We start from the raw sequence: 24595 nt of genomic DNA, 5'->3' as shown, positions 1-24595 counted from the left end.
CACCTGCGATGGCAGTCTCGTCCAGGTGGGAGCCGGGGGGCCGCTCCCCCCGCCCCTGCTGCAGGAGGAAGCCGCACAGGACCCACACGGCCACTCCCGACCGTAAATCCATTTCCGCCTCTGCCTCGCCGCTTCCCCCGCCGCTGTCAGCTCCTCCTCGGCATCGGCCCCCGCCGCTGGGCCCGGCCGCTCACCTCGGCTCGGCTCGGCTCGGCTCCGCCGCACCCCACAGCCAGGCGGCAGCGGGCTGGGCGCTCCGGGGCTGCGCTCCGCGGGCTGCGGCCGTCACCAGCTGAGGGACGGCGGGTTATTTTCCGGCATTCCCGGCTTCCCGCCGGACCGGGCGACTGCCACCGGCCCCCGCCCGCCCCGGAAACAGCCCCGGGGTCTGCCCCCCCCCCCGCAGCAGTGGTCTCTCCCCGGAGAACCTTCCTCCCCCCGCAGCAGTGGTCTCTCCCGGGAGAGCCCTGTCCCCCCTTCTCCTCAGCAGTGGTCTCTCCCGGGACAACCCTGCCCCCCCCCCCGATAACCTCTCCCTGGTCCGCTCCTTCCCCCACCTTCCTCCCCAGCAGCGGGGACACCCTCCCCCGCCGCGGTCTCTCCCGGGACAGCCCCGCAACCCCCCGTAGCGGTGGTCTCTTCCAGGCACCCGCCCCCCCGCGCGCCCCGCTGCGCACCGGGCCCTGGCGCCGCCGCCGCACGCTCGGTGACAGGGGGCGGAGCCACCCGCCGCCGTGCGAGACCCTCCGCGGGGCGGGGCCGCCCCGCGCCGCCGCCCGGCCAATCAGGGACGGGCAGCTGGCCACGCCCCCCGCTTCCTCCCACCCCTCTCCCGCCTCCGCTGGACTCCCCGCGCCCGCCGCTGAGCCGCAGCGGCCTCTGGCGGGCGCAGAGGGGGGATGCCCAGGCTGGGCGCGAGCCGCCGGCGCGGCGCGGAAGCTAAGCAGGGGTAGCTGCGTGTGACGCCTGGATGGGTGACCTCGCTGACAGCAGTCCGCCCCCAGCCCCGGGAAGGCGTGTCACAGCACCCCAGCTTGTCAGAGCACCCCAGCTCCTCAGAGCATCCCAGCCCATTAGAACATCCCAGCTTGTCAGAGCACCCCGACACATTGGAGCACCCCGGCTTGCTGGGACAGAGCCATTTTGATGCTTGAGCATGCAGTTGCTTGCACTCGGGCCTGGGCTGCCACGCTTTGACACCCCCCAAGGGCTGCAATGCCCCGCTGGGGCTGCATGCTCCTGGCAGCACTGCTGCTCGCTGGCACTGGGCCGGTGCCATCGGGGCCCGCGGCCACGAGTGTCCAGAGCCCGCCAGCCCACGGCGGGGGACAGGAAGGTCAGGGGCTAAGGTTTCATGTGTCCTTTTCCCTCGGCACCGGGGCTGAAAGCGAAGCTCCCTGCAGGGATCGGATCTGGCCCCAGAATAGCTCCGCGGCCACCGGCCCGGAAGCAAAATCCATCCCGCTCCGGCCCCGCTGCCCCAAGAGGCGTCACCCGTGCCCCCGGAGCAGCCGCCTGTCAGCTGGGCAGTGCCCCACGCCGCCCCGGGGATGCAGGACAGGGGGTAGCAGGCTGCAGGGCTGGCACCGCATGGGGAGCCTGGGCCACGCGGGACCCCTGGGTGGAAAACAGGCCTGGCCACGGAGGTGAGGGGGCAGTGCCCCGAGCTGCAGGCAGCTGCCAGACTGATCTCCAGGCAGGGGGTTCGCAGCCGGGTCCCAGCCCCGCTCCTCCGTGCTGGCGTGGGGGAAGATCCCGGGTGCGGGCAGGGGGTCCCGCGGCTCTGACATGCCCCGGGATGAGGATGGAGACAGGCATGCTCGCTCCCTGAAGAACAGCCTCACCTCCACCCCCGGGCGGCCACGTCTCCCCCACAAGACCCTTCTGCCCCAGGGCCAGCAGCCAGGGACCCTCATGGGCTGTGGATGCTGCCTCAGGTGCTGCTGGGGGGACCTGGCACTTACAGAGACCCCCAGCTTGGGGGACTTGGCCCTTGCGGGCACCCTCACAGCACCTGGGTCTCCTCTGGCTCTGACCCAGCAGGATAAGGCCATGCTCGGGGGGCTCTGGGACCCCTTGGGGTGCAGCAGTGTGGCCCCGGTCCCCCCCCGGCCATCTGGTCCCCACTCTCCCCTCACGCCATCCCCATCTCTCCCCACGCAGACCCCGATAGCAGCCCTCGGGCAGGGGCTGCCCTCTCCCCTGCTTGCCATCCCCCCTTGTGTCCCCAGGGAGCCCTGGATGGCCAGTGCAGGCTCCCCTCCCTCCTCAGCCCCCCATGCAGCCCCCTGCCCCTGAAGTAAGGTTTCCCTAGAGCTCCCTGCCCCCCAGGCTGGCAGTGGGCTACCCCAGCCTGTCCCTGTCCCCATCCCTGCCAGCCAGGACCCCCCCAGCACCCCTCCCCCTGCCCCGAACCCTGGGGCAGCCGTGGGGCAAGGCAAGGGCAGGAACGGGTGGGTGCCAGTGGCTGGGTGAGGTGAGGGACTCCAGGGCTCCGGCACAGGGGTCCTGCCCAAACCTGCTGCAGCCTCTGCATCACCCTGGCCCTGCAGGCTGGCCGCTGGAGATGAGGTGGGCTCCCGCACCCTCAGCCCAGGTCCCCCAGCCTCAGTCGGGGTCCCTGCACCCCCAGCCCATGTCCTGCACTCCCAGCCCAGGTCCCCACACCCCCAGCCTGGGTCCTGCACCCCCAACCCGGGTCCCCCAGCCCGGGTCCCTGCACCCCCAGCCTGGGTCCTGCACTCCCAGCCCGGGTCCCTGCACCCCCAGCCCGGGTCCTGCACTCCCAGCCCAGGTCCCTGCACCCCCAGGCCGGGTCCTGCACTCCCAGCCCAGGTCCCCGCACCCCCAGCCTGGGTACTGCACCCCCAGCCCGGGTCCCCCAGCCTGGGTCCCTGCACCCCCAGCCCGGATCCTGCACCCCCAGCCCGGGTCCTGCACTCCCAGCCCGGGTCCCTGCACCCCCAGCCCGGATCCTGCACCCCCAGCCCGGGTCCTGCACTCCCAGCCTAGGTCCCTGCACCCCCAGGCCGGGTCCTGCACTCCCAGCCCGGGTCCCCCAGCCCGGGTCCCTGCACCCCCAGCCTGGGTCCCCCTGCCCAGGTCTCCCCAGCCCCAGCCCGGGCCCCCGCACCCCCAGCCCGGGTCCCCCAGCCCGGGTCCCCCAGCCCCAGGCCGGGCCCCCGCACCCCCAGCCCGGGTCCCCCAGCACGGATCCCCGAGCCTGCAGCCCGGGTGCCGCACCCCCAGCCCGGGTCCCCCAGCCCGGATCCCCCAGCCTGCAGCCCGGGTCCCGCACTCCCAGCCCAGGTCCTCCAGCCCCAGCCCGTGTCGCCCAGCCCCAGCCGGACCCCGGGAGCCCCTCCCGCCGCCCCGAGCACCGTCCCGAGGGCAGCCCCCGGCCCCCCGGCCCGGACCGAGGAAGGAAGCGGCGGGGCGGGCGGGGGCCGGGCGCGGCGGAGGGAAGTTTCTCCGCGGGACCGCCCGGGGCGGCGGGAGGAGGCGGCCGCAGACTTCCTCCTCCTCCTCCTCCTCCTGCTGCTGCTGCTGCTGCTCCGGCCCCGCGCCCGCCGCCCGGAGCCGCCGCGCCATGCCCCGGGGTGAGTGCGGGGCCGGGGGCCGGGGGGGGTCTCCGATGGGCGGGCGAGCGGGGGGGCCGGGTCCCGCTGCCGGGGGCATCCGGCGGCACCTGGAGAGGGATGGGGGTCCCGTCCCGTGGTCCCGTCCCGTGGTCCCGTCCCGTGGTCCCGTCCCGGGGGTCCCGCTGCCGGGGGTCCTGGCAGGTACCGGGTCTGGGTTGGGGTCCGGGTCGGGGCGGCGGCAGGAGCCGCCCGCCGAGGCGGGCCAGGACAGGAGCGCCGGCACCGGGACCCACCCGGAGCGGGGCGAGTGCTAACGGGGGCCCGGGGCTAACGGGGGCGTCCGGGGATAACGGGGATAACGGGGCTACCGGGGTGCTGGGGGCGCTGGCCCTAGCCGCCCAGCGGAGCCCGGGGAGCGGCACCGGGAGCGGAGCTCCGGGCGGGAGCGGGGCCGGCAGCTGCCAGGACAGAGCGGCGGCAGAACCGTCCCGACCCTCTCCGCGCGGCCGCTGCACCCACCGCACCCACCGGCACCGCACCCACCACAGTGGCCCTGGCACCGCACTGACCCAGCCCACGCTGCACCGGGCATTGCCCCCACTGCCGCGGGCGCTGCCCCCGCCTTGCAGCGGTCACACTGCCCGCACTGCACCGCTCACTGTGTGAGCGCAAGGGCGCTGCACGTCGCTGCACGGGCTGCGCTGCACGCCAGAGGGCACTGCACTGCACCCTGTGCCCGCTGCACTGCACCCTGTGCGCGCTGCACTGCACCCTGTGCCCGCTGCAGTGCACCCTGTGCCCGCTGCACTGCCCGCTGCACTGCTCACTGCAGTGCACCCTGTGCTCGCTGCACTGCCCGCTACACCGCTCACTGCAGTGCACCCTGTGCTCACTGCACTGCCCGCTGCACTGCTCACTGCACTGTACCCTGTGCTCACTACACTGCACCCTGCGCTGCACTGCACCCTGTGCCCATTGCAGTGCCTGCTGCACTGCCCACTGCACTGGACCCTGTGTCCATTGCACTGCCTGCTGCACTGCCCACTGTACTGCCCGCTGCACTGTACCCTCTGCCCACCTCACTGCCCACTGCACCTGCTGCACACCAGGCACTCCACTGCAACACCCAGTACACATGCTGCAGGGTTCTGCACCGCACACTGCACCCACTGGAAGGTACAACACCGCACACTGCAGGGCACTGCGCACACACTGCACCGCACATCATTGTAGACACACACACACTACACCCACTGCAACACCTGTGCATGGCACCACGCTGCATGCACCTTGCAACATGCCCATTACAACATACGCTGCACGTCACAACGCTGATTGCAACACTGCACACGCTGCAACATACATGTCACTTGTACATGCCATCACACACTGCAATACAAGTGCAACACTGCAACACGCTGCAACAGACGTGCTGCAACACGTGTTCAGCAGACACAACACAGACACCGCGGTGCACACGGCAGCCCTGGAACTGCCGTGCCCATCACACACCGCAGTGCGCACTGCAGCGTTCGCACTGCCATGCACTCACACACTGCAGAGTGCTGGGAGGTGCGGGGGTGACACGGTGCGGCAGGGGAGCGCGGTCAGCTCTGCTGTGTGACAGGGCTGTCCCCAGGGCTTGTGGCTGGGCCACCCCCGGGGCCACCCCAGACCCCCTCGGCCGGGCGGACGGTGAGTCTGTGCCGCAGCCCTGCAACTCTCCTTTTGTGAAACCCGCCTGGGCTTGCGGTCACCTCTGGAGAGGCTTCGGGGAGCCCTGTCCTCCCCTGGGGCCGTGGGGGGATGTGCTGGGGGGCAATGGGGGGATGCGCTGTGCGTTGGTCAAACACCAGCTCACAATTTGGCTTGCGCCGCCTCTCGGTGCCGTCCCGCTGCCAGCTCGCTGCAGCGCAGGGGCACCCGTGGGTCCCTGAGTGCCTGGGGGAGACATCTTCCCCGGGAGGGGCCCGCTGTGGCCATGGCTCCGTGGGTGGGTGCATGGGCTGGGGGCCCGCTGGGCTCACTCCCCTTTTCTTGGTGGAGGGAGAAGCTGCTGAAGCGCCAGCGGTGGCACATGGGGACATCATCCAGCCTCAACGCCGGGGCTGAGCTGTGGTGTGTGTTTCGGCTGGGGTGGGCAGCGGGGCTGGCGCTGGGACCACCGGGTGTGCATAGCCGGGAGCATCTGTGGGTGGGGGGGTATTTCTGGTGATGCCGGGAGGTGCCCGAGGCCGGCACACCTCATGGCAGCAGTGGTGCCGGCCGGCGGGTGTAGGTGTGGCATGTGCCCTGCGTGGGCCGGGAGCAGGGGTTGGGCATCCTGCACCCGGAGCTTTGGTTTGACTGTAGCGTCGGGAGGTGCCAAACTGGCTCGATGCTGGTGCGCTCGGCACTGTGCCTCGTCTGCGCCTCTGCTGTCAGCGTGAGCGGTGCCGGGCTGTTTTCTCACCCCGAGGCCATGGAGCATGGCCTGGCCTGGCTGGCCCCATCCATCCCCCCATCCATCCATCCATCATCCATCCATCCCTCTCCCCATCCATCCATCATCCATCCATCCATCATCCATCCATCCCTCTCCCCATCCATCCATCATCCATCCATCCGTCATCCATCCATCCACCCATCCACCATCCCTCTCTCCATCCCTCCGTCCATCCCAGGATCCCCCCAACGCAGGCAACCGTGTCTGACTGGGAGCACCCTGGCCGGTGCTAGCCCCGTCCCACTGCTGGGTCGGGTCGGGGGTTTGCTGGCCAGGGCTGGCCCCGGCATGGGGGCTGCTTGTGCAGCATCACCCTGTGGGGGTCTGGAGCCGGCTCCAGCCCCTGGTGCTGCCGGCTTTGGCAGTGCCTCGAGCAGGAGGCTGAGGGTAGGGAGCAGCCACGGCCGTGCCGAGGGGCAGAGCGGGACGCAGCAGTGGAGCTCACCGGCCCGGGAGGGAAATAAAATGAGGAAATTAGTCACAACGGGCCTGCAGCTGGAAAATGAGGAAAAGCAAAATCCTTCGACTCAGCATGGCAGTTATTTTAGCCGCAACGTCAGGGCCCGGGGGCACAGACGGGTACCGATGACAGCGCACCTCGGGGCACGTCCCGCAGAGCGGGGACCCCGTCTCGGCCGCGCCAGCACCAGGTCCCCACCGCGGCCATGGCAGAAACTGCGCCCACCCCACTCCCACGGCGGTGCTGGTGCCGGGCCGGCGCACTCGGCCCCCTGGGTCCCTGCTCGGTATTTATAGATTTTATTAGTTTCCTCTTTCAGCCTGCTGAGCCGGCGGCAGCACCGGGGGGGCCACGCTGTGCTGCTCTCCCCGGCATGGCAGGAGCAACCCCGGGATTGTGGCTGCCCAGCCCCACAGCCCTGGGGTCGGTCTGGGCTGGTCCGTCTGTCCGGGATGGACACGCTGCCTGGCCTGCCAGCGCGGGCAGCAACGTGCTGGCTGCAGCCTCTGCTCCCTGCCGGCACCACGCAGGGTGCCCGGTGTGGGGTGCCTGCGGTGGGGAGTGGGGTGCAGGGTGCACGCGGTGCACAGTGCATGGTGTGGGGTGCGCGGTGTGGGCTGCGCGGTGTGGGCTGCACGGTGTGGGGCGCGGTGTGGGCTGCGCAGGGCGCGGTGTGTGATGCGGGGGCTGTTGTGCACAGCGCGCCCTGCACAGTTCGTGGTGCACCATGCGTGGTGCATGGTACGTGGCGTGGGGTGCAGGGTGCACAGTGCACAGCCTGCGCGGCACACTTTGGTTTGGTTTGGTCAGGTCGGGTCGGGGTTGGGCACCGTGGGGCCGGGGCCGGCCAGGCTGGCAGTGGGAGGGGAGCCTGTGGGGGCGGCTGCTCCGCTCCCCCAGCGGAAAAACCCAGCGGGATACCCTGGCTGTGAGAGATGGCGAGCAGGTTTTGCTTCCCTTTTCTGCTGAAGAGATGAGTCGATTTTCCCGTCTCGGAGGGTGGCGATGGCAGGGGGGAGGTCGCGGTGCATCATCCACAGCCCTGCTTGCCTGCCTGTGTCCTCTCCCCAGCACCCCAAATCCTGGCCAAGCACCCCAGGTGGCTGGGGTCCCGCTGGGGTGGGGGGTGCTGAGCCCCGGGGCTGGGCACCATGCAGACCCCCCATGCTCTGACTCTTCCTCTTCCTCCTCCGGTTCCCCTCCTGTGGGGCCAGGGTGTAGGGCTGGCAAGGGGCAGGCGCCCCCGGTGCCCCACGCAGGCTGTGCCCCACGCAGGCTGTGCCCCTCGGCCCCACGAGGCCGCCTGCGCCTCGGCGTCTCTGGGGGGGCCAGAAGGGGTTAAGGGTCCTGCCGGCCACGGACTTCCCTGGAGAACAGAGCTGGCCTTGCGCAGGCAGCGGTGCTGGCAGCAGGCAGGCAGGCAGGCAGGCGGCACACCAGGGCCAGGGCTGCGCTCACCCGGCGTCCCACAGGGCAGCGTCCAGGGGCCGTGGGCTGCAGGACCCTTGGGTGCCCTGGCGTTGGGATGCTGCGGGGACCGCGGGTGACCTCCGGCCCCTGCCCGGCACCGCGGGGATGCCACCGTGCAACCCCCAGCCCTGCCCTGGCCCCCATTCGGCATGGCTCCTGCCTCCCTGTCGTCTTGTGGCAAGGGGCAGGGAGGGCCATGCGGCTGGGGGTCAGGGACACAGGTGGCCCCCGCAACACCCCTCGTCCTCCCCGGGCAGCTGAGGGAGGGCTGGGGCTTTGGCAGGCGCTGTGGGGTCGGGTCAGGAGCGCAACCCGGGGGGCAGAGCCCCGGGGGCTGCGGCTGGAAGCGTTGGCGTGGCGGAGGCACCGTGTTGAGGGGGGCTGGAGCCGAAGCCCTCCTGCTGCCCACGTCCCCCTCCCTGGCACTCAGAGCAGGGCTTGGGGCTTTGGCTGCCGCGGTGTCTCTTATCTGCACCAAGCCCCCCCTCGGCAAGCAGTTCGCCCTGTGCGCGCAGGTAGCACGGCCATGCCTGTGGGTCCCCTCGTCGTGCCACTGGCCTCAGCCCCACACCCAGAGCCGGCAGTGCCCGTGGCACCAGCGATGGCGAGAGCAAAAACGGTCCTGCGCGAGCACCTGGATCCCGCCACGGTCCCTCCATGGGCAGCATGTGTGCCCACATTTGCTGCTTGCCGGTGGCAGACCTCGCGCCACGCTGGGGTTTCACAGCCCCAGGGGCCCTGGGTGATGGAGAAGTGGCCCATTGCCCGCTGCCTCCTCCTCCTTTCCTCTGTTTCCCCGTAGCAGCGATGCTCTCATGGGCACGAGTGTTTCCACTTGCAGCCTGTCCCCTTCCTTAGCAGCCCCGCTGACTCAGCCCAGGCCTTTCCCAGGATTGGGACGGGGATGGGTGCCTGCTGGGTGCCAGCTCATCCCGGGGTGCCGGTTTGGGGGTGCGGCATTTGAGCTCGGCATGACTGGTGCACGCTGCGTCCCGTCACAGGGCTGTTGCGGGGCTGTGGCTGGTGCTCAGGAGCTGCCCTGCACCCCGAGGGATGGGGAGCTGCAGGCAGGGGGGCATCGCTTCATCACCATCCCTGTGCCTGGGGAGAGCCACCCCTCACACCCCGCTTCTGGCTGTGGCGGCTTCCCCGTGTCCCCCGCCGGGGCCGGCTCCTGCCCATCTGTTCTGCTGCCAGCATTGTCCTTGGGCTCCGGCGGCCCTTCCCGCCCGTGTCCTTCCCCCGGGTATTTATAGACAGCGATGGGCTCTGGCCGCATCTGCCCCCAGCTGCTCTGCCAACGGGGTGTCCCCGGGACCCCAGTACTCCCTGGGGTGCCCCCGGCAGCCTCACAGGGCAGCAAACTGCCCCCACACCCCCCTGACCTGGGGTCCGGGGTTGCTGCGGGACCCCTCTCGTTTCCACCTCAGTTGGGTGACCCTGGCTGGCACCCAGGACCCGCTGCCCCAGCCCCAGCCCGGGGGATCCCCGGTGTCACACCACCAGCCAGCTGGTCCTGGCAGCCGGGGGACCCCAGCCTAGGGGACAGCGGGGACCCTCCGCCGAGCTCTGCCATGTGCTGCAGGGTGGCTGCCCAGCATGCAAATAGCTACAGGGACCTGGGGGTGCCCGTGGGGACACTGGGGACCTTGGGGTGCCTGTGGGCACTGGGGACACTAGTGACCTTGGGGTGCCCATGAGCCATGGGGACAGCGGGAGCCTGCGGGTGCCAGGGGGCTGCGTGTCTCGTTGGGGGCTCGTGGGGCACCGTCGGGTGCTGCAATGCCTTGAGGTAGCTCCTACTCCAGGGTGCTGCCCCTCACCGTCCCGGGGCCCCTCCACCTCCCTGCCCTCCCCATCTATCGCATCCCGCAGCCCCGCGCCCCATTGCACCCCCGCGCCCCCTTGCACCCCCTCGGCGGGTCCCCCCCAGTGACGTTCCTGCAGCGGGGACACTGCACCCGCCAGTTGCAGCTCCCGCACCCCTGGGTTTGGGTGGTTTTAAACCTGCCACACGCTCCCCCCACCTGGCTGAGCCCGGTGCCGCTCGGTGCACCTCCCACCCTGCCCCGTGGGGTCCTTGGGGACGTGGCTGCTCCCTAGGGCCCCGCGGGGCGGACGGTTTTGCAAAGAAAACCAAAGGCTGAGATTTAGAAATAATCTTTTGGGTTTTTTCACAAAGCAAAGCCCAGTTGGGGTTTTATTTCGTCCAAGAAGCGGCTGGCTCCGGCTCCCAGCAACCCAGCGCCTGCCAGCCTTTGGCTTGGGAAGAGAAGAGAATTCAGATCTAAAATATGAACAAAAATGACTTTCCAGGAAAATCTTATTTTTGCCATCTCTTCTTCAACCTGATCTCATCAGAAAAGGAAAAAAAATCTGCTGCAGCGCTGCCAGCTGCCCCAGAGGTGCTGAGGGAGAGCGGGGCGAGCGGGGTGCCCGTGCCCCCCGAGCCTCATGGACGACGGGGGGGAAACAGGTTGAAACCGGGTCAGATGGGTCCCAGCTGGGTCAGATAGGTCCCAACCAGCTCAGCCGGGTCCCAGCTGGGTCAGATGGGTCCCAACCAGCTCAGCCGGGTCCCAGCTGGGTCAGATGGGTCCCAACCAGCTCAGCCAGGTCCCCGCCACGGCGCAATGGGGGTGGCTGCGTCCCGCTCTGGGGGCTGCCCCGGGGTACCCCCTCGCCAGCCCCAGGAGCCCTGGGCAAAGAGAGAGGGTGGCTGCGGGACTGAGGGGGCACAGGGGTGTTTGCAGCTGGGCAGGGGCCACGGGCGCCAGCTGTGGCCGCCCAGGACGGCGGGCGAGGAGCCAGCGGCAGCGGCAGCACCTGATGAGAAATGAGGGTGCGTGGGCATCGCAGGCAGTTAGCGCTTGGCCTGAGCAGGGCAGCCCCCACGGGCAGGCGGGACCCCTGGGTGGGGGCCGAGGCACTGGGGTGTCCCTGGGGGTTCCCTCCCCAGTGCTGCCTGCTCCGCCGTGGCTCCCCACGGCCCCTCCCCGGCGCTGTGCGGTGATGGCACGGGGCAGCGGGGCGGCAGTTACAGCCCCCGTGGAGGGTGCCCGACCCTGGAGATGGCCCCGCGCAGCCGCGGAGGGAGCTCGGTCTCCCATCGCCCTGATCCAGTTCCTCCTCCCGCTGTCCTGCTCCCACCCACCCTGCTCCTGCTCCCACTGCCCTGCCCCTGCTCCCACTGCCTTGATCCTGATCGCATCCCCATCACCCTGCTCCCCCCAATCCTGTTCCCGCTCCCCCCGCTCCTCCACCCATCGCTCTGATCCTGCTCCCACCCCTCTGCCCCTTCTCCCCCCGCCCGGCCTCGTGCCGCTGCTCCAAGCCCACAGACCCCGGCGGGGTCCCGCTGCCTGCCCGCCTGCCTGCCTGCACCGTCGCTGGTGCAGCCTGGTGCGAGGAAACCCGTTTGCAACCAAAGCGGGGAGAAAATTGAGGGTGTTTATTTGTGACCCGCCCGGGATCCCGCGCTGCCGCAGCCGGCTGGCTTCCTGCTGCAGGCAGGCGCTGCCTGCGGGGGGTGGGGGGGAGCTGCCTGCGATGGCCCCGCTGCTCCCCGGTGCTGCGGCCACCCTCACAGGCTGAAGACCCGGGGATCTCCCCGCTGCCGTAGAAGCACTTTTGCAGTGGGGAAACTGAGGCACGGCACTGCGGGGTGGCTTCCGCAGCGTTTGGGCCAGGGGTGTCCTGCTGTACCTGGGGGTGCAGCGGTGCAGGCAGGGAGCCAGGCAGGGCGGGGGTCACGGCACACCCGGCCCTGCCGCGGGCAGGAAGCCGGGTGTCAGGGCGGGAAGAGGAAGAGCGACTTCCCCATCCGAGGGGGCAGGGTCCGGCCCAGGGGGGGCTCAGGGCGGGGGCACGGCCCCTTCGCCCTTCCCCAGCCACGCTGGCCGGCCCTGCAGCCCTGGGGGGCTCTGGTGAAGGCTGTCGCCCCCAGCCCGGGGCTCTGGGCCGATGCGGCATCCCCCGCCCCTCCACCCCAACGCCTCGGCTCCCTCCCCGTCGCTGTGGCACGGGGGCTGTGGGAGCCGCTGCCCTGGCCGAGATAAGCCCCAGTCGTGATAAATCCTCCTGGGCAGCCGCTGCGCCTATGGCCGGATCCTAGCGGGAAAAGAAGCTGCCGGCGCCAGCCCGGCCCCACGGGCGGGCACCCTCCCGCCCCAGCACTGCGCTGTGCTCCTGCGCCTCAGCTGGGCTCGGCTTGGCAGCGCTCGGCTCCAGCCTGCAGCAGGAAGGGGAGCAGGATGCGGCCCTTAATGGCAATTGCAGAGGGAACCTGAGGAAGGCAAACAGGGAAACGCGCGGCGTGCTTGGGGATAAACACAGCTGCCCGAGCGGACGTCAGCCCCGCGGGGACGCACCAGCAGCCTGGCTACGGCACCAGCCCGGCCTCTGCCCCGCCGGGGCCAGCACCAGCCCCGCTTGGCATGTACAGCACCGGCACTGGGCGCACAGTGGCAGCCCACACGCTCCCACAGCCCAAACCTGCCCCTGGCTGTGCGCCCTGCGGCCCTCCATCCCGTACCGGGCACGGCATGGCATGGCATGGCATGGCACGGCATGGCATGGCGCAGCAGGGCATGGCGCAGCAGGGCACAGCACAGGGCGCTGCAGCAGCCTGGCTGTCCTGGGAGCACCGTCCTGGGGACGATGCGGTCCCCGCGCATGCCAGCTGCGGTGGCACAAGCGTTTGCCCTGGGTCAGGGGATGCAGTTGCCTGTCGGGGGGTCTCTGGGCTGCTGCACATCGCGGGGACTGCCAGTGGGGATGTGCCTGGCCGGGAAGCTCACCCAGGCTGCGGGATGGAGGGTGAACCGAGTATGACCTGCCCCTCTGCACCCTCCGGCCTCGAGGTATCCGAGCGGGAGGACCACGGTGAGCCCAGCCCTGGCGCGTCCCCCTCCTCTGACCCTCTCCCCTCCCTGCAGGCTGCTGAAGGAGGACGTGAGGGACGCCGAGCCGCGGGGATGCAGAGCATCAAGTGCGTGGTGGTGGGCGACGGGGCAGTGGGTAAGACCTGCCTGCTCATCTGCTACACCACCAACGCCTTCCCCAAGGAGTACATCCCCACCGTCTTTGACAACTACAGCGCCCAGAACACGGTGGATGGCAGGACTATTAACTTAAACCTGTGGGACACGGCTGGCCAGGAGGAGTACGACCGCCTCCGGACGCTTTCCTACCCCCAGACCAACGTCTTCATCATCTGCTTCTCCATCGCCAGCCCGCCCTCCTACGAGAACGTCAAGCACAAGTGGTACCCGGAGGTGTGCCACCACTGCCCCAGCGTGCCCATCCTCCTGGTCGGCACCAAGAAGGATCTGAGAAACAACCCCGAGACCATGAAGCGGCTCAAGGAGCAGAACCAGGCGCCCATCACCACCCAGCAGGGCATCAGCCTCTCCAAGCAGATCCGCGCGGTCAAGTACCTGGAGTGCTCGGCTCTCAACCAGGAGGGCATCAAGGATGTCTTCACCGAGGCGGTGAGGGCTGTGCTCAACCCCGTCCCGGCCAAGCCCAAGAAGCCCTGCGTCCTCTTGTGACGGGCCTGCCGGCGACCAGAGAGAGACGATCCTGCCCCTGCCCCGGCCCCGCTGCCCCCTAAGACACTGCTCGGCGCCACCAGAACCCCCCTGCCCGCCCCAGTGCCTCCCCGAGCCTCGCTGCCCCCCCGGGGACAGCGGGACCGGGGCTGCCAGCCCAAAGCCGCCAGCTTTAATAATACAGACCTCGTTTGCACTAACTGGCCGTCCGCCCCGGCGGCAGCGGGCTCCCCCAGCCCCACGGGACGCCCACCCCGTACCTGGCTGTCAGCGTTCGCTTTTGGGTGATGCCTCTCCGGTCCCGGCACAGAGCAACGCTTCCTGAGAAGGGGATGCCCGGGGTGGCCAAACCCCACTCCTGCCCTGAGCACCCCACAGGGACCTGCCACCCCCACCCCGAGCACCCCATGGGGACCTGCTACCCCCATTGCCTGCACCAGTGGGACTGTGGTGGGTGCAGGGGGAGGCCCTCAGCCCCTCTGTGATAGCCCTGGCACTCGGCCACCTCCGAGCATCCCGCTGCCCTGGCGCTGGCACGGCCCCATCCTGCCGCGGTGTCCCGGCGGCTGCACAGGGGTTCTCCTGGGTGGGTGTTTGGGGGTGAGCCCAGTCCGGCACAGCATCACCAGCTCCCCGGGGCCTGCACCGGGGAAGTCCAGCCCTGGCGAGAGCGGAGCCGGCGCTGCCGGCAGGCTCTGCCAGAGGAACGTGTTCCTGCGCCGGCCAGTGCCGGGGCTCCGCAGGGCAGTGGGACTCGCCTGTAACCAGCCGCTCCCCGAGTTGCTTCTCCTTAAATAAAGAGACCTGCCCAGGCTCCCCGTCTCCTGTGCTCTCCCACGTGCGCCCGCCCTCCCCGGGCACAGGGACACCCCTGCAGCCACCCTGGGGGGACCCGGGTCCCCTGCCCCAGGTGGGGCCAGGACCCCTCGCCCTGCCAGGGCTGAGCTGAGGGTGCTCGCGGCAGTGCTGGGGGTCTCTGCCCGGGGGGCCGTGGCCAGGGCAAGCCCGGGGTGCCCCTGCCATGGCCAGTCCTGACCTCAGCCACCCCCATGCCCACTCGGGGCCAGCGCTGAGCTCCCCTGTGGGGGGCTTGGGGACATTGCAAAGGATAGGAATAGGGACATTGCAGGAAGCGGCCATAGGGACATCGGGGATGGGGACGTTGCGGGGGGGGGGCACAGGGGGCTGCAGGAGAGAGGTCCCCTCCCTGGGAGCCCCCCGGCCACCCCAGCTCTGACTCTGCCCTGTCCTGCCCCGCTCTGGAGCTGCAGGCAGAGGCCAGAGCCCCGTGTCCCTGTGCCCGGGGACTGCGGGGCTGGGGTGTCCTGGGGGACCCTGGGTCCTGTGGCCGAGTGCTGAGGCTGACGATGGTGGCAGCAAGGGACTGGCAGCAGCCCCGGTTGCTCGGCCGCACTTGCCACCCCCTTGCCAGGCCCCATGGGCTGCCGGCACGTGCTGGCCGGCAGCCGGATCCGGCGAGGCCTGGCAGGGCCCCCGCTGCCGCGCACATGGGCCCCTTGTCTGGCCCTGGGGCCTTCCTGCAGGAAGGGCAGAGACCCAGCACCCGCTACAAGCCGCCTTTGTTCCCTGCTGCCATTTCCCAGCCAGAGCCAGGGGGCCGCCGGGGGCTGGCGTGGGTGATGGTGCCGCGCGGCAGGGCGGCTCCAGCCACGTCCCATCCCTGGTCCCACTCCCCCGGCCGTGCCTTGCCGCAGCCTCGCAGGAGCCGGTGCAAAGCGTAGCCCCCCCCAGACCCCCAGCCTGGGAGCCCACGGCGCTGGGGCATGGCCCTGGCTCGTCCCTGGGGGGCTGCACACTGGCAGGCTTGCAGGTCCCGGCTGCACCGAATCCTTCTCCCTCTATGGGGGATCCCCATGGCCATGTCCTGCTCCCGCTGCACGGTCCCGTGACAGTTGTATCCTGCTCCCACTGCAGCAGCAGGATCTGACCTTCATCCCCACTATCATCCGGGGGGGCTGTGCTGCGGGGGGTTCCCTCTTTTGGGGCCAGGGCTGCAGGCAGGGTTGCCGGCACCTGAGGGGCTGTGCCACCCTACAAGCTCCCATGGGCAGACCTGACGGCAGAGCCGTGGGTGCCATGGTGTGGGGCTGCACAGGGCAGAGCTGGGGGGCTAATGCAGCCATCACTGGGATGCCCTGCGCTGCTGGGGGGACCCCTGGTATGCCTGGGCTGCCACAGCAGAAACGTCCCCGTGCCCACGGTAGGACCTGGCTGGAGGTCTCCTGCCAGGTCACTAACAAAGACCCCCGGGGACTGGCAGGGTGCGGGCAGGGGCTGCAGCCCCCGCGGGGGCAAGGTGCCACCCTGGCGGGGTACGGTGGAGGAGCGGGTGCTGGGATGAGGCAGGGACCCCGGGGTGCGATGCCGAGAGAGGTGGTGGGATGCAGCCCTGCCCTGGCCCTGGAGCGGTGGGATGAGCTCATGGCTGTTCCCCTCCCAGCTGCTCCCCAGCCCGGCCTGGCCGCAATGAGGTCAGGGCCCCGCCGGGGCCCCACCGCCCTGGCAGGACCCCCCTGCACGGGGCAGAGGGAAACTGAGGCCCCAGGCAGCTCCCCTGCCCCCTGCTCAGCCGCAGCACCGTGCCCCGTACCCCAGCTGTGCCCACCCCAGCCCTCCTGGCCCAGGGCTCTGCTCCTCCGGGCTATGCTGGCCACCGGCCCCACTGGCCCCGCAGCAACCGCAGCCAAGTCAGCAGCCCCTGGGGCTGGGTGGGGAGCGGAGCCGCCAGCTGCGGGGTGGACTCAGCCCGGGAACGCTGCCTCCAGCCCGGCTCCCTGGCCGGCTCCCAGCTTCCTCCAGCCCTGCCGAGCCTGCTCCCGCCTCACTCAGCACTCGGGGTCCATGTCCCGCACCCCAGCACCCGGGGCTCACGTCCCACACCCCAGCCCCAGCCCCCGGGGTCCACATCCTGCACCCCAGCCCAGCCCCCACCCTGGCCCGGGGTCCTGGGAAGGGATGGGACCGCTGGCCGTGCCGGGGCCGTGCACTGGCCGGGCTGGGTGGAAGTGGCATAGAGTTTGCTGAGAGCTCACAAAAATACTCAGCGCTTTATTTCAACCTCAAAACCAAGGCGCAGACGCTGCCGGGGGACAGCACACCACACACATGCAGGCAGGGGAGATGGATGGAACCCGGCACGGCGCGGTGGGGACACTGGCGGATGGACATGCGCATGGCAGGACCCGCTTGAAGGCCAAGCCCCGGGAGCGCAGGGACGAGCACCAGGACATCCCAGGGGACTGTTGGTGGTGGCTGCATTCACATGAAGGGCGGTTTCAGGGACCCACGTCGGTCCTTCACGGCCAAGCGTGGCACGGGGTGAGCCCTGGCAAGCACAGAGCTCCCCAAATTCAAGACAGGTCCTGGTGCCGACAGGCTCAGCCCTCTCCCCCTGCCTGCAACCCCTGCCTGCAATCCCTGCCCATTCCTCTTCCAGGGAGCCTCTAGGAGCGAGCCCTGTGCTACCTCTCCAAGCACAGCACCAGCTCCCCGTGGCCTCCCCGTGCAGGATGCAGCCGAGCCCTCCTGGGCCATGGCCATGGCCCCTGCAAACCAGAGCAGCGGCAGCCCCCTTCAACTAGCCCTGCCCGGCCTGGCTGTGCACGGGGAGGAGCGGAGGAGCCTACGGACGCTGCCAGCACCCAGCTCCCACCCAGACGGCACCGCTGCCATGCCAGTCCCCTGCGCCCTGGCCGGCAGAGTCTGCCGATGGGGGGTCACCACCAGCGCCCTCCTCCCATGGCAGCAGCAGCACCGCTGAACACCAGCAGTTCCCAGCTCAAGCCCTACGGCACAGGGGGAGCCATGCAGGACGTCAGAGCGAGGACCTCCAGCACCAGCCCACTCACCCTTCCTCCCCAAACTGGGCTTGAACTGGAGCACAGCACCCCTGCGAGCACCCTTTGCTTGCTGGAGGGCCTTCTGGGAAAGGCAGAGCAGGAGAGCGTGGATGCTCTCGGCATCTGCTGTGCCCCGTGCACCCCTGCACTCATGCTCTCCTGCCTGCTCCTGTGCAGTGTGCGCACGGGCCAGCACCTTCGGCGCAGGTGTGGACGGGCTGGGACCCTGCCCCGGCCCCGGCAGTGCCCAGGGCCAGCCCCTGGCCGCAGCTCCGGCGCTCAGCCCGGGCTTGGGAGGAGCCTGGACCCAGCCCCAGGTGCCGCAGCGTGGGGCCAGCTCTGCCCCAGCCCTGCAGCAAAGGCTTTCCAAGAAGTCAAGGCTGTGGGCTGCCCTGCTTTGGGGGTGCAACCAAAGAGATGCAGGCGCAGCAAGTGCTCCTTCTCCTGAGGCTGCCTTAACCTTTGAGGCCTGAAAGGCCACCAGCCCTTTTTGAGGACCTTGGCCAAGGACCCCCAGCCTGGAGGAGGAACGGGCGAAGCCGGGGCAGGGCAAGGCTGGCCTCTGTGCCCCAATGCTGGCCCCGATGCCCCGAAGAGACAGGCAGCAGAATCCTGCCCTCTCCTCTGTCCTGCCCATCCCGGTAGCCAGCAGGCAGCCAGGGCAGGGGGTACTGGCCTCAAGGGTCCCCAGCAAGAGCCCCCTGTAAGAGAGCTCCAGCGCAGCCAGGGACCAGGCACAGACACTCGCAGGGCCCAGGACCCTGGGATGGTCCTTGCAGCAGCTCCACAGCAAACACCCTGGCCCCAGCCCTGGGGGAAGCAAGAGAGGGAGGGGGCTCTCTGCCTCCCCCAGGGGAAGAGCAGCCCCTGCCTGTCACCGGCACCGCGGCTGGCACGCGGCTGGCTGCGGCACGAGGCCGGCTAGAAGTGCTTGTCCTCCAGCAGCGAGCTCACCACCAGCTCCTTGTTGCCGAAGTCCCAGAAGGCAGTCATGTGGAAGGCCATGTTGGAGAGGACAACCAGGTACTCCAGCAAGGCGAAGATGGTGTACACTGGTGGAGGAAACACAGCAGGTGAGGGGAACCTGCAGCCAGATCTGCGCCGGGAGCCGGGGGATCTCCTGGGGCACCTCCCTGGGGCAGCAGGACACGGGGCGGGGGGCTCAGCCCCTGCTTGAACCCAGGCGGGAGAAGGGCGGCTGGGCACCGCTGCTCCTGGGGGAGCTCTCCTGGCCTCTGGCTGGGATTTGGCAAGCAAGGTGTCACCCCGGCCCCTTCCCCGTGCGCACCCCCCCAGGCACGGCCGAGTCACAGGGGTGCAGCCCTGCCCCGGCCCCCTTACCTCCGGGGCCGCAGTACCAGTTGTGGTGGAAGTAGACGCACACGGCAAACGCAAATGTGATGAAGGTGAAGAAGAAGAGCAGCTGCTTCCACTTGTACGACTTGCGCTCCTGGAAGAAGCCAAGAGCTGGGTCACAGCCCCAGCCGGTCCCTGGTGCCTGCCCTGTCCCTCTCGCCCAGCACGGCAGGGATCCGCTGAGGCCGCAAGCAGCTCAGCCCTCGCCCCTGCGGACGCCGGAGATGCCGGAGCAGCCACCCCCATCCTCAGGGAAGCTCGGCCCTGGCCCCGCCGCAGCCCCGGGGGCACAGGCAGGCACCGGGAGCCCCTCTGCACCCTGGCTCCTTGGGCACAACCACCCAGGTAAGGACCACGGGCCGCACCGGCTGCTTTGGCAGGGCTGTGACCTGGGGGCACGCGGGGGGATCACACCTACACGGAGATAAACCGAGCTGCTGCCCGGGCTCCCCGCAGCGGGGCGTGAGGCAGCCCCGAGGGCAGGCTGCCATGCCAGCTCTTCCCCTGGGGACTTGCTGCTGCAGCCGAGTGAGGGGCAACGGGAGCCATGGGGGCCTTTGGCACCATCTGACGCCAACAAGACACGCAGCCCCCGGCAAATGTGGGCAACCCCAGAGGCAGGAGCACCCGGCTGCTCGCGGTGGTGCTGGGATGCACAGGGCACATGGGGCCCTCGCAGCTCCCCGAAGACGGGCCAACGGCTCTACCAGATGGTAGATCCTCCGGCTGTGGACAGGGCGGCTGCAGGTGGCCCCGGCTCCCCGGGGCGCTGCCCAACCACCCCGGCGCGGGGAATTCACCAGCATGCGCAGGCGGCGGCAGCCGGCGCTGCCCCCCTTCACTCGCAACTGCACCGGGGAGGAGGAAACCACATGAAGGGGCAGCAGCTGGGGCGGGCGCCGCGCCGGAGACATCGCACAAGCCGCCCTGGCACCGTGGGGGCCCCATCCTGCCCTCCAGCACCACCTCTGACAGCGCAACAGGCGGGAGCAGAGCACAGGGCTGCTGCCAGCGGCCCCCCACACTCCCAGCAATGCACAGCTTGCTGCTTCTGTGCTGGCAGAGTCCATCCCCCCAGCAAAGGGGGCAGCCCAGGGGCCAGCCCTCTCCCCCATGGTGGGCTCCCCCAGCCCACCGCCCCGTCCGCATGCTGCCCAGCACCCCCTGAAGCTGGGGACCATGGGTGCAGTGGCCCCCTCCGGGAGCCACTGGGCTGTGGTGGGTACCGGCTCCAGCCCCCTTCCTCTCCTCTCCCATCATGCTGAGCATAAAGAAACCTAAAGGCCTGGCGTGAGCTGGGAGCCCCCGTGGCAGAGGAAACCCAAACCGCGGCCGGACACCAAGGAGGACGCAGGGGAGACCTCAGCATCTCCATCCCAGCGCAGGGCGGCCAAAACGCCAAGCCTTGGGGCAAGGGGGCTGGAAAGGAGGGGGCTGGCCCCACGCGAGGGGGCCAGGGATGCCACAGATGGCCCAGACGTGGGCTGTTATTCCCGTTTCTGGGTGGGAGGGGAATTTCCCTCTCGTCTGACATTTCACGTGAGACAAAAAATCCATTTTCAGGGACTGCTGAGAATAAGGAAAATTTAAATTGCCCCATCACACTTTCCATTACCCCCCGGAAAGCACACCGGCAGGCTCAGCCAGCCGCCCTGCGAGCACAAACAGGTCACAGCAGGGAGGAAAACCCAGAGAGGAAGGACGGTCGCCTTCGCCATCTGGGGACACGGGGCCGACGCCGCCTCCGCCTCACGGGGCCCGGGCAGGTCCTTTCCCGCTCGGGCTGACCAGGGTCCCTCTCCCCAGCGGCTCCCGGGACCCTCTGGAGCAGGGCTTCCTGCAGGCAGGAGCAGGCAGCGCTGCCTGCAGCCCCTGCCCACCAGGAAGCAGGAGGCGGCTGGTGCTCAAACGTGAGGGTGCAGGGCCAGCGGTGCGGGGTGGGGTGAGCAGCGGTGCCAGCCCGGGAGTTAAATAACAATGAGCAGTCGGGCCGAGGCGTTATGTAAAGTTTCACACCGGAAAAGCGGGTCACAAAACAGCCTTGTTTTCATCCAGGTCCCACGGCAGCGGAAACGGTTGTGCTATGAAGCGGCAGCAGAGGCCCGCTTGTCGCTGCAAGATGAGCGGCAGCTCCCCACCGTGCTCCCCTGCACTGCATCGCACCATGCTGCACTGCACAGCACCGCACCGCGTCATACGGCACCATGCTGTGCGGCACTGCAAGGCACTGCATTGCATCGTGCTGCACCGCGTGGCGCTGCACAACGCTGCACCCTGGGGCACTGCACTGCATCATACGGTACTGCGGTGTGCTGCACTGCACGGCACTGTACAGCTCCAAACCACACCACACCAATGTACTGTATCACGCAGCACCTCACTGCGCTGCACAGTCCCCGAATCCACACCTTGGAGGAGGCTCCTGCTTGCAATGGATTAAAGGCACCCCCACATTCCTTGCAAGGGGCCCCCAGTGACCTGGTGGCCGAAGGCCGGGGGGTACCAGGGAGCCGAACCTCCTGGGACATCCCCAGGGAGCGCTGCAATGGGCCACGGGTGGGGGACCCCCAACAAAGCTGGGGCTGTGGGAAGTGGGGACAGTGACTGGCGCTGCCTGAGCCATGAGCGGGGCGGCGGGTACAGTCCACGCTGGTGAGCAGACTGGCAGCTCATCTCCATCGGGCACCAGCAGGTACCGGAGCTCCTGCCACACTGCCTGAAGCGCAGGCAGGACGGTTCCTGCCTCCTCCTCCCACACCAGGGCAGGGGGTAACGCTCCAGCTCCCACATTTCCCCCGCAATCCCCGTGCTCCTTCCCGCTGCAGCTCGGCCTCCTGCCTGGGCTGCCCGCCCTGCTGCAGGGACCTTCCCCCAGGAGCAGCAAATGGTGCCAGATTTCAAGCCACTGGCTGCTGAGAAACCGCTGTTCAGCAACGTGGGCATCTGTCGCGATATGTGCTGCCTCACGGCCCCTGCGCACCCCTGGGGACCCACCGCTGGCAGCAAGCACCCTGCAGGCATAATCCCCCCAGGGCACTGGGCTGAGCGGGACATGCTCTGGCATTAGGGGTCCTGCAGCAGGACGAAGGGCAGCGCAGGGACGGGAGACCCCCAGGTTAGCGCCCTGGAGTGGAGCTGGCAGCTCGAAGCAGCCTGACAGGAGGCTGAAGCCTCCACACTCCAGCTCCCTGTGAGGAAAGAGAGGGACAAGAAAATCCCACGGTTGTGGGACAAGCGACTGTGAAATGCTCAGGACACAGACTGAGGCGGGGAGGATGGCTTTACAGCCTGGCAAACCCAGAGGGAGAGCAGTGCACCCCTCCCTCCCTGGGAACGAAGAACCCTGACCCTAAGCCTGACCCAGCACGAGGCAGTACAGAACCTGCTCCCCTGCAGGGCTGGGGCAGAGGGATGCCAGGGCAGAGGGATGCTGCCAGGGCACTCCCATGCCTGGCGTCGGCCGCCCAGGGTGCTCCAAGCTCAGCCGGCTTCAGGCTCCCGCCGGGGCCTTGCTGGGGCTGCTGGGCTGGCGCAGCTGCAGCTAGCAACACGCAGCTGCCCACCCTGGCTTCGCAATTTCCTCCTGGCAAGACAAGACTGGGGCACCCGGTGTCCCCTGCAAGCCACTCCAGTTTCACAGAGCCCCCCCTCCCCGAGCCAACCCTCCGTAGCTGGATGCGTGTCTGGCCCAGAAAACCATAGGCAAATTATATTTAGTCCGGCAGCTTGCAGGCTTTGAGCTGAGGCACATTCCCCGCGTACATGAAGGTGAGTCAGGAGCAGGAAGCCAGATGAGGGGGGAGAGGAGAAGAGACCAGCTGCACCACGCCAGCCCTGCAGCCCCAGACCGGGACGCTGCCCCATGCAGCCCCGAGCCCGCAGAAGGCGCCTGGCATCTCCTTTCCCCGTCCCGGGGGAGCCCCCAGCCCTGCAAACTTGGCTCCAAGGGCTGAAGGATGGCTGCTGTGAGCGGGCAGGTAGGAAACAGCAGCAAGGAGGCACAGAGCCTCCTGCTTCTGCCACTGCCTCTGGAGAGGAAGAAGAGGGACCCTGCAGAGTTCACACCCCAGCAGTTCCTGATGGGGACAGGGAATGGAATGGCAAAGTGACACTAATTCAAAGTGCAACAGCTACACTCTCCTGGGACCTCCTAAGCACTGGCTCTGCTCCTGGAGCCGTCCCTTCCTGGGGGACAAGCAGCACCCTCGAGGCTACGTGCTGCACACGGGTCCCAGCTCCCCCTCGAGCGCTTCTGGCTCCCCTGCGGTGAACCCGAAGACAAACTGCCCCAGCACCAAGAGCTTAGCACTGGGATATTTATAGAGGGCTTGTGTGAGCTACCGCCACTGCCCCCACCGGCTGCTGTCGCTAGACTGCCGGCTAGGAGACAGCGCTACCGAGGAGGGGGGCTGAAACCACGCATGTTCACCGACCGCGTTTGTGGTACCCCCCGCCCGGCTCCAGCAGCAGCTGGGAACAGCTCAGCTGTCCTGCTCCGGCAGCACCAGCAGAAATGGCGTAACCAGCGCTGAGGGGGACAGGAGTGGCAGCAGAGCGAGTAGGGCGCCTGCTGGCCCGCCCCCCCATGCTCACCCAGCTGGGGTTTGCACCCCAGCAGCACCTCCGTCTTCGCACTTGCTGAACGAGACGCTTTCCAGAAGCCACCAGCCTGGGGCTGGGCTCAGCCTGCATGCCCTACGGAGTGGGCTGACAGCAGCCTGGCAGCCTGGGCTGCTGTAGGGCAGAGCCCCAGCGCCGGTGGCACAGCGGGACCCGGCTCCACTGATGGGCCTGAAGCAGCCGGCCTGGCGGCCGCCGCGCATGTGCATGCATGTCTCCTGGCCAAAACACAGCAGCTAGTGACGCCAGTCGCTGGGGCAGGGGGGAAATATGTTTGCAAACAAGAAGTGAAACCGCTCTGCTCTGCTGCACTGCTCATCATCTTCGCTGTGGCAGAGCCAGCTGTGGAAGAAGGGGTTTAAAGGGCGTGCAGCTGGCCAGGAGTAGAGAGTGACTGCAGAGATGCCAGCCAGGGAGGGCACTGCCATGCCAGCCATAGCCAAGCACCAAGGACTGGGTGCGCTGCCTCTGGTCCGCTATGATCAGTCCAGAGCTGGAGGCTCTCTAGCTCCATTGCCCTTTCTCCCCTGAGCTCTCTTCTCTGCTTTGTCCCTTCCCCTCCTCCTCTCAGCCTGCTTTCTCTTTTCTTCCCTCCTGCAGAGCTTCATTTTCCTTTCTCTCACTATTTGCCACCTTGCAACTGGAAACAGTCTGTACTTCCCCATTACGAACAAGTTCCTCAGCACCTTCCTGCCCTTGCGGAAAGGCAGTTGCAACACGAGCCCCGACGAACGCGAGGCTTTTGCAAGGCCGATTCCTGTCACTCACGCGCTGAAACTCCGACAAACGTGGGGAGCTTCACCCCCTCCCGCAGCGCTAAAACGTGGTGGCAGACACAGGGCCTGAGAAGGGCTCTGCTGGCCCCTTCCTCCCTCCCCAGGCCCAGCTCGGCTCCCCGAGGGGGCTGTGCACAGATCCCCTGCTCCCTCCTCTGGACTGAGCGCGAGGAAGGCTGGGTCCAGCCTTCCAGCTCCTCGCATGGAGTTTGTCCTGGGACGGTCCCAGGTTTGGCCCCGGAGAACTTGAACCCCCCTGGGGACCCTTGGCAGCTCTGGTACCCTCTGCTGAAGAGGAGGGAAGGACAGGACACCATGGGACCAGAGTCGTCCCCCTCGCCCATCCCCTCCTGCCACTGCCGGCTCCAGGGCTGGGGGTAGCAAAGGTGGACAAAAAGCCCCCACAACCGACACGAACAGGCCAGAATCTGGCCC

At 68.7% G+C, this 24595-nt stretch overlaps 3 protein-coding genes across 19 annotated transcripts in view; 1 reads left to right on the top strand and 2 right to left on the bottom strand.

Annotated features, from left to right (window-relative positions):
* The window catches only part of STIM1 (stromal interaction molecule 1), a 100033-nt gene extending 99290 nt beyond the window's left edge, over window positions 1–743 (bottom strand). For 2 of the 8 annotated variants that reach the window (XM_075140508.1, XM_075140513.1), the window contains exon 1: window positions 4–357. In XM_075140508.1, the coding sequence (XP_074996609.1) occupies window positions 4–112 (109 nt within the window). In that variant the 5' untranslated portion in view covers window positions 113–357. Of the gene's footprint in view, window positions 1–3; window positions 358–677 lie in introns of those variants that run through there. The other 6 variants (XM_075140511.1, XM_075140514.1, XM_075140507.1 and 3 more) reach the window with 5 other exon arrangements.
* Window positions 744–3487: 2744 nt separating this feature from the next.
* Window positions 3488–14362, top strand: RHOG (ras homolog family member G). Its single transcript, XM_075140526.1, has 2 exons — window positions 3488–3599; window positions 12934–14362. Exon 2 carries the CDS (start codon window positions 12973–12975, stop codon window positions 13546–13548), a length of 576 nt encoding a protein of 191 aa, XP_074996627.1. The 5' UTR covers window positions 3488–3599; window positions 12934–12972; the 3' UTR covers window positions 13549–14362.
* Window positions 10146–24595, bottom strand: part of PGAP2 (post-GPI attachment to proteins 2) — a 26937-nt gene continuing 12487 nt past the window's right edge. For 5 of the 10 annotated variants that reach the window (XM_075140523.1, XM_075140525.1, XM_075140521.1 and 2 more), the window contains 2 exons: window positions 18750–18858; window positions 16598–18460 (listed from right to left, as the gene is read on the bottom strand). In XM_075140523.1, coding sequence (XP_074996624.1) covers window positions 18330–18460; window positions 18750–18858 — 240 coding nt within the window. In that variant the 3' untranslated portion in view covers window positions 16598–18329. Of the gene's footprint in view, window positions 10823–11428; window positions 12228–13780; window positions 13870–16597; window positions 18461–18749; window positions 18859–24595 lie in introns of those variants that run through there. The other 5 variants (XM_075140518.1, XM_075140519.1, XM_075140516.1 and 2 more) reach the window with 4 other exon arrangements.

This window comes from Calonectris borealis, chromosome 1 (genome assembly GCF_964195595.1).
Source record: "Calonectris borealis chromosome 1, bCalBor7.hap1.2, whole genome shotgun sequence".
Lineage (NCBI taxonomy): Eukaryota > Metazoa > Chordata > Aves > Procellariiformes > Procellariidae > Calonectris > Calonectris borealis.
Note: the sequence above shows the minus strand (reverse complement) of the source record. Positions and strands in the feature narration are given on the sequence as shown.

Bases quoted from the DNA above. Each gene is read 5' to 3' on its own strand.
- RHOG (XM_075140526.1), top strand. From the start codon at position 12,973: ATGCAGAGCATCAAGTGCGTGGTGGTGGGCGACGGGGCAGTGGGTAAG.